The 8,161-nt window shown below is 40.6% G+C and overlaps 1 protein-coding gene across 1 annotated transcript in view; it reads right to left on the bottom strand.

The window, feature by feature from the left end:
* Positions 1 to 4,292: 4,292 nt before the first annotated feature.
* LOC311107105 (IgGFc-binding protein-like) overlaps positions 4,293 to 8,161 on the bottom strand; it is a gene marked incomplete at both ends in the record, with an annotated part of 43,549 nt that continues 39,680 nt past the window's right edge. Inside the window, one exon of the mRNA XM_084149582.1 lies at positions 4,293 to 4,515. Coding sequence (XP_084005708.1) covers positions 4,293 to 4,515 — 223 coding nt within the window. The remainder of the gene's footprint in view (positions 4,516 to 8,161) is intronic.

Raw genomic sequence — 8,161 nt, 5'->3', positions numbered from 1 at the left:
TGCTCCCACAGTTGATTTCTTCAAACCAAGCTGCTTACCTATTGCAGATTCAGTCTTCCCAGCCTGGTGCAGGTCTACAATTTTGTTTCTGGTGTCCTTTGACAGCTCTTTGGTCTTGGCCATGGTGGAGTTTGGAGTGTGACTGTTTGAGGTTGTGGACAGGTGTCTTTTATACTGATAACAAGTTCAAACAGGTGCCATTAATACAGGTAACGAGTGGAGGACAGAGGAGCCTCTTAAAGAAGAAGTTACAGGTCTGTGAGAGCCAGAAATCTTGCTTGTTTGTAGGTGACCAAATACTTATTTTCCACCATAATTTTCAAATAAATTCATTAAAAATCCTACAATGTGATTTTCGGGATTTTGTTTTCTCAATTTGTCTGTCATAGTTGAAGTGTACCTATGATGAAAATTACAGGCCTCTCTCATCTTTTTAAGTGGGAAAATTTGCACAATTGGTGGCTGACAAATACTTTTTTTCCCCACTGTAGCACCCTCTTTTCTAAGAATGTAGTCTAAGTCTAGGCATAGATGTAAAATTAATACTGCAAATGACTGGCACGCTAACTTTATTAATGTTCTGATGGGTGGTCACTAAATAAATACATGTATTTATTGTTTCAGAGTGTCCAGTGCATCCTGGGCGAATTATTTTCCCTATTCTCAAAATTCTTGCCAATAGAACTTCAAAGGAGGTAATTCATCTGCAGTACATTGAAATTCCTGTGGCTGTATTTACAGCCTAATCCTAGTGCAACATATTGTAGTTAACTTGCAGTGCATAGACCTTGTAGTTAAAGTGGCAATATGTAACTTTTTGGGTGGCCCAACCAAATTCACATAGAAATGTGAGTTGTAGATCTACCATTCTACTTGAAAACAAGTCTAAGAAGCGGTAGATCTGTTCTACAGTATGTGCGTTATTTATATGCTTAAGTTTTGTTTTTGAGTCTTGTACTTTGGTTTTGTACACCAGCTTCAAACAGCTGACATTAGCAACCATGACATGGCGGAGCATAGTGCAACTTTAAAATAAAAAATACATTTGTATTTCTTGCATAATAAAGGGTCAGGAGCAGAAAGTGAGGTGGAAGCCATGCTCTGGATGGTATGTTTACTTCAACTAATCTCCTAGAATGCAGTGAGGATAAACTGTACACTCAACACCATACAGTGGGGGAAAAAAGTATTTAGTCAGCCACCAATTGTGCAAGTTCTCCCACTTAAAAAGATGAGAGAGGCCTGTAATTTTCATCATAGGTACACGTCAACTATGACAGACAAATTGAGAAAATAAATTCCAGAAAATCACTTTTTTTTTTCTCCAGAATTATATTTAGTGCCTTGTTTTGGATTTTTCTTTTTCACTGTAATTTAAGTAATTATTGTGGGGTCACTACAATGATGTTGATCCATCCTCAGTTTTCTACCATGACTGCCATTGAACTCTGAAACTGTTTTAAAATCACCAATGGCCTCATGGTAACATCCCTGAGCAGTTTCATTCATGTCCTGCAGCTGTTCAGAAGGACGACTGTATCTTTGATATGTCTGGGTGGTTTAATACATAATCCACAGCATAATTATTAACTTGATCATGCTTAAAGAGATATGCAACATCTGATTTGTTATTGTTACCCATCTATCTATTCTATCTATCTATTTGAAATTAGCCCACCCAACTACCCCTATATTGTTATTTATTTTGCTCTTTTGCACCCCAGTATCTCTATTTGCACATAATCTCTTGCACATCTAGCATTCCAGTGTTAATACTAATTGTAATTATTTTGCACTATAGCCCATTTATTGCCTTACCTCCATAACTTGCTACATTTGCACACACTGTATATATATTTTCTGTTGTATTTTTTGACTTTATGTTTTTTTACCCCATATGTAACCCTGTGTTGTTGTTTTTATCGCACTGCTTTGCTTTATCTTGGCCAGGTCGCAGTTGTAAATGAGAACTTGTTCTCAACTGGCTTACCTGGTTAAATAAAGGTGGGAAAAAAAATATAAAAAAATATAAAAAATATCATTCACTGCCCTTCTTTATGAGGCTTTCGAAAAGCTCCCTGGTCTCTGTAGTTTAATCTGTGCTTGAAATTCAATACTTGACTGAGGGACCTTACAGATACAGTCAAACGTTTGGACACACCTATTACAGTGGGGGAAAAAAGTATTTAGTCAGCCACCAATTGTGCATGTTCTCCCACTTAAAAAGATGAGAGAGGCCTGTAATTTTCATCATAGGTACACATCAACTATGACAGACAAAATGAGAAAAAAATATCCAGAAAATCACATTGTAGGATTTTTTATGAATTTATTTGCAAATTATGGTGGAAAATAAGTATTTGGTCAATAACAAAAGTTTCTCAATACTTTGTTATATACCCTTTGTTGGCAATGACACAGGTCAAACGTTTTCTGTAAGTCTTCACAAGGTTTTCACACACTGTTGCTGGTATTTTGGCTCATTCCTCCATGCAGATCTCCTCTAGAGCAGTGATGTTTTGGGGCTGTCGCTGGGCAACACAGACTTTCAACTCCCTCCAAAGATTTTCTATGGGGTTGAGATCTGGAGACTGGCTAGGCCACTCCAGGACCTTGAAATGTTTCTTACGAAGCCACTCCTTCGTTGCCCGGGCGGTGTGTTTGGGATCATTGTCATGCTGAAAGACCCAGCCACGTTTCATCTTCAATGCCCTTGCTGATGGAAGGAGGTTTTCACTCAAAATCTCACAATACATGGCTCCATTCATTCTTTCCTTTACACGGATCAGTCGTCCTGGTCCCTTTGCAGAAAAACAGCCCCAAAGCATGATGTTTCCACCCCCATGCTTCACAGTAGGTATGGTGTTCTTTGGATGCAACTCAGCATTCTTTGTCCTCCAAACACGACGAGTTGAGTTTTTACCAAAAAGTTATATTTTGGTTTCATCTGACCATATGACATCCTCCCAATCCTCTTCTGGATCATCCAAATGCACTCTAGCAAACTTCAGACGGGCCTGGACATGTACTGGCTTAAGCAGGGGGACACGTCTGGCAGTGCAGGATTTGAGTCCCTGGCGGCGTAGTGTGTTACTGATGGTAGGCTTTGTTACTTTGGTCCCAGCTCTCTGCAGGTCATTCACTAGGTCCCCCCGTGTGGTTCTGGGATTTTTGCTCACCGTTCTTGTGATCATTTTGACCCCACGGGGTGAGATCTTGCGTGGAGCCCCAGATCGAGGGAGATTATCAGTGGTCTTGTATGTCTTCCATTTCCTAATAATTGCTCCCACAGTTGATTTCTTCAAACCAAGCTGCTTACCTATTGCAGATTCAGTCTTCCCAGCCTGGTGCAGGTCTACAATTTTGTTTCTGGTGTCCTTTGACAGCTCTTTGGTCTTGGCCATAGTGGAGTTTGGAGTGTGACTGTTTGAGGTTGTGGACAGGTGTCTTTTATACTGATAACAAGTTCAAACAGGTGCCATTAATACAGGTAATGAGTGGAGGACAGAGGAGCCTCTTAAAGAAGAAGTTACAGGTCTGTGAGAGCCAGAAATCTTGCTTGTTTGTAGGTGACCAAATACTTATTTTCCACCATAATTTGCAAATAGATTCATTAAAAATCCTACAATGTGATTTTCTGGATTTTTTTTTCTCATTTTGTCTGTCATAGTTGACGTGTACCTATGATGCAAATTACAGGCCTCTCTCATCTTTTTAAGTGGGAGAACTTGCACAATTGGTGGCTGACTAAATACTTTTTTCCCCCACTGTAATTCCAGGGTTTTTCTTTATTTTTACTATTTTCTACATTGTAGAATAATAGTGAATACATAAACTATGAAATAACACATATGGAATCATGTAGTAACCAAAAAAGTGTTAAACAAATCAAAATATATTTTATATTTGAGATTCTTCAAATAGGCACCCTTTGTACTCTCTCAACCAGCTTCATGAGGTAGTCACCTGGAATGCATTTCAATTAACAGGTGTGCCTTGTTAAAATTTTATTTGTGAAATTTCTTTCCTTCTTAATGCATTTAAGACAATCAGTTGTGTTGTGACAAGGTAAGGGTTGTATAGATAAGATAGCCCTATTTGGTAAAAGACCAAGTCAATATTATGGCAAGAACGGCTCAAATAAGCAAAGAGAAACGACAGTCCATCATTACTTTAAGACATGAAGGTCAGTCAAAACTATTTTTACTTAGGCAGGCAGATAAAGCACATTTGCAAAACGAATGGAATCACTTTTCACCCAGTGCAAACTCCACCCACCCAAACAAACACATTCAATCTGTGATAGATTCCTCGTCATCAGAGCTGTAGTGGATGCTGGCATAGATGTCATCTAGGTCCTCTTCCAGGAGGTCATCTATTAAGTCATCTTCTAGGAGGGAGGTGTCTTGGCCCATAGCTTTGCTGTATATCAGTTTGTCTGAGTGCTGGTGTTTTTCTGAGGCTGCTGACTCTCCTTTGAAGCATGGAGAAGAGACCTCTGCTTCCAGCTTCCGACTGATTCAATTGACGGCCTAACAGGAGCAATCATAATGTGTAGTGTAAATACAATGAAGTATTCCTTAAAAACAATAGCAATTACAGGGTGCCAATATCAATTGTACAGTCGTGGTCAAAAGTTTTGAGAATGACACAAGTATTGGTCTTCACAAAGTTTGCTGCTTCAGTGTTTTTAGATATTTTTGTCAGATGTTACTATGGTATACTGAAGTGTAATTAAAGGCTTTTATTGACAATTACATTAAGTTTATGCAAAGAGTCAATATTTGCAGTGTTGACCCTTCTTTTTCAAGACCTCCGCAATCCACCCTGGCATGCTGTCAATTAACTTCTGGGCCACATCCTGACTGATGGCAGCCCATTCTTGCATAATCAATGCTTGGAGTTTGTCCGAATTTGTGGGTTTTTGTTGACCACAAGTTCTCAATGGGATTACGGTCTGGGGAGTTTCCTGGCCATGGACCCAGAATTTCGATGTTTTGTTCCCCGAGCCACTTAGTTATCACTTTTGCCTTATGGCAAGGTGCTCCATCATGCTGGAAAAGGCATTGTTCGTCACCAAACTGTTCTTGGATGGTTGGGAGAAGTTGCTCTCGGAGGATGTGTTGGTACCATTCTTTATTCATGGCTGTGTTCTTAGGCAAAATTGTGAGTGAGCCCACTCCTTTGGCTGAGACGCAACCCACACATGAATGGTCTCAGGATGCTTTACTGTTGGCATGACACAGGACTGATGGTAGCGCTCACCTTGTCCTCTCCGGACAAGCTTTTTTCAGAGAAAATGACTTTACCCTAGTCCTCAGCAGTCCAATCCCTGTACCTTTTGCAGAACATCAGTCTGTCCCTGATGTTTTTCCTGGAGAGAAGTGGCTTCCTCGCTGCCCTTCTTGACACCAGGCCATCCTCCAAAAGTCTTCGCCTCACTGTACGTGCAGATGCACTCACACCTGCCTGCTGCCATTCCTGAGCAAGCTCTGCACTGGTGGTGACCCGATCCCGCAGCTGAATCAACTTTAGGAGACAGTCCTGGCACTTGCTGGACTTTCTTGGTCGCCCTGAAGCCTTCTTCACAACAATTGAAGTTCTTGATGATCCGATAAATGGTTGTTTTAGGTACAAATCTTACAACAGCAATATCCTTGCCTGTGAAGCCCCTTTTGTGCAAAGCAATGATGACGGCACGTGTTTCCTTGTAGGTAACCATGGTTAACAGAGGAAGAACAATGATTTCAAGCACCACCCTCTTTTTAAATCTTCCAGTCTGTTATTCTAACTCAATCAGCATGACAGAGTGATCTCCAGCTTTGTCCTCGTCAACACTCTCACCTGTGTTAACGAGAGAATCACTGACATGATGTCAGCTGGTCCTTTTGTGGCAGGGCTGAAATGCAGTGGAAATGTGTTTTGGGGATTAAGTTAATTTTCATGGTAAAGAGGGACTTTGCAATTAATTGCAATTCATCTGATCACTCTTCATAACATTCTGGAGTATATGCAAATTGCCATCATAAAAACTGAGGCAGCAGTCTGTGTGAAAATTAATATTTGTGTCATTCTCAAAACTTTTGACCACGACTGTACATATCAATGAAAGTGCACCTGCTTTGTCAAGTGCCACATGTGAAGCAAGGTCTTGCCCAGTGCTGCTTGACCTCATTTAGGACAATTAACTCTTCCTCCTTCAGCCGTCTCAGGAGCATCACCCGGTCAAATACTATTTTCTTTGTGAGTAGGTCAGCTGTAAATTCATAAGAATGCAATGTGGATTTGTAACTTGAATGGTAGTGCTGTCTGTGTTTACGCAACTGAACAAGCACAGATAGCAAAACAGAAACATAGTTATTGTGACACACAAACACTCATACTACTTACTTTGTCCATGCAGCTCCCAAGCCAATGCATGAAGGTCTGCGGAAAGGATCTCATCTGCAGAAGGTATTGCTGAATCTGGTACAAGGGTGTTGTACTCCTATGGCAGCTGTCAATTTGGCCTTTTCCTCCAATATCTTTCTGCGCAGAGAGTGTTGTCTCTTGTATCCATCTGTCATCAAAACAGAGGGAGAATGGAATTATTAAATTGCATGGCTTTGAAATGAAATAGAAATTAAGTGTGTGCAATTCAATATTCATGAAATTGAACAAACCTGTCTGACGGTAAAGGTTCTGTTTCCTTTGTTTGATGCTAACAAACAGGACTTCAATTGTCCTCTCTAGTATCAGGGGACCATCCATGTTCTCAGCTGTTTCCTCTGAAATACAATAAATCTATAAATTGTCCCACGGTGAGTAGTTGTACTCACTTCCTGGAGGAACATAGGGCCTGTAAAGGTTTCTGTAACAAATTATTTGTTATGTGGTGGGTGAGTCAGCCCCACGCATAACCCCCAACTTGGAAGACCAGGGACTGTTTTGTCTGCCTCCTACTCGTCGATCTGTCCGGCTTGATTGCACCTGCCGGTGGAATAAACCGCCGGTGGAATACACCCTCTCCGGCTTAGCTCTCAGGGTTATTGGAGTACGCAAGCTTCTCCACCACGTCAAGGTGATAGTCCAGGAGAGGAGTTACACTTAGGATTTTTTATTTTAATTTTATTGACCTGTATTAGCCCATTGCTGAACTTCCGCTGTCCAGAGTCTCATCGCCTACATCCAAATCACTCTTCAACTTTTCGAGAGTCTGGGTCTCCTCCTGGATTTTTGCTGTTGTCTGAGAATTATGACAAAAAGAAAACAGAACAATTTAATTGTTTTATAATAAATTAAATGCATATATAGAATACTTCTAAAATACATGTATAAATCCACGCAATATACCTTCAAGTATCTTCGGGACAATGCTCTGTCCAGGTTCTTCTTCTTCCTTCTGTTCCACCCCATGGCCTCGATGGTTAGCATGTCTGTTCTTGCTAGAAAAGCCAAATATAATGCCTTATTCCAGATAAGTACTAACATAGCTGAATAGAACAACCTTAAACAAATTGTTTACCTCCTTTGGACATTTGCTTAGAACAGATTGCAGCCCTCGACAAGAAGCTGTTCCCTTGCTCCACTTCCTCCCCCAGAGTTGTGCCAGCTCCTTCCTGATTCCGTCCTCCCCACTTAATCTTCATTTACATCAAAAATAATATTGACTTAATATTGCAATTATGTGAATAACAAACATCTAAATGGGAAGCCTTATAAAGGACTGATGCTGGAAATTCTCTCTTTCAACAAAAGACAGTTAAAAAAATGTTTTACGTAACTCGCATTTCAAACAATGTGCCTTTGCACGCATGACAGAAAGAAGTGGCTTCACATCTAGAAGAGTGGCGAGCGCTGGACAATGAAGGGCAAAATTTGCAGATAACATCCGTACACATGAACTGTATGTTCCTGCTGCCAGACAGTTCCTTCTGCAAGAACAGTGGGTATGCAAAGATCTCTGCACGCATCATGTTGAGGCGGCAGACGGCAACTTCGAGTCCCTCTTCATCAAGTTTGTTGTTTGTTTTCCTTGACGACTCTTTAGCTGCTGTCCACTGAGATGCTCCACATAGTCCTTTTGCATAACCCTAGACAAGGAAGTAGAAGAGTAGGTTGAAAATAAAAAAATTGGGAAAGCCTTAATGGGACTGTGGTTAGCGTGTAGGTTTTTCAAATC

The sequence above is a fragment of the Coregonus lavaretus genome, assembly GCF_964263955.1.
Source record: "Coregonus lavaretus genome assembly, chromosome: 3".
Lineage (NCBI taxonomy): Eukaryota > Metazoa > Chordata > Actinopteri > Salmoniformes > Salmonidae > Coregonus > Coregonus lavaretus.
This window is presented reverse-complemented; position numbering and strand designations above follow the sequence as displayed.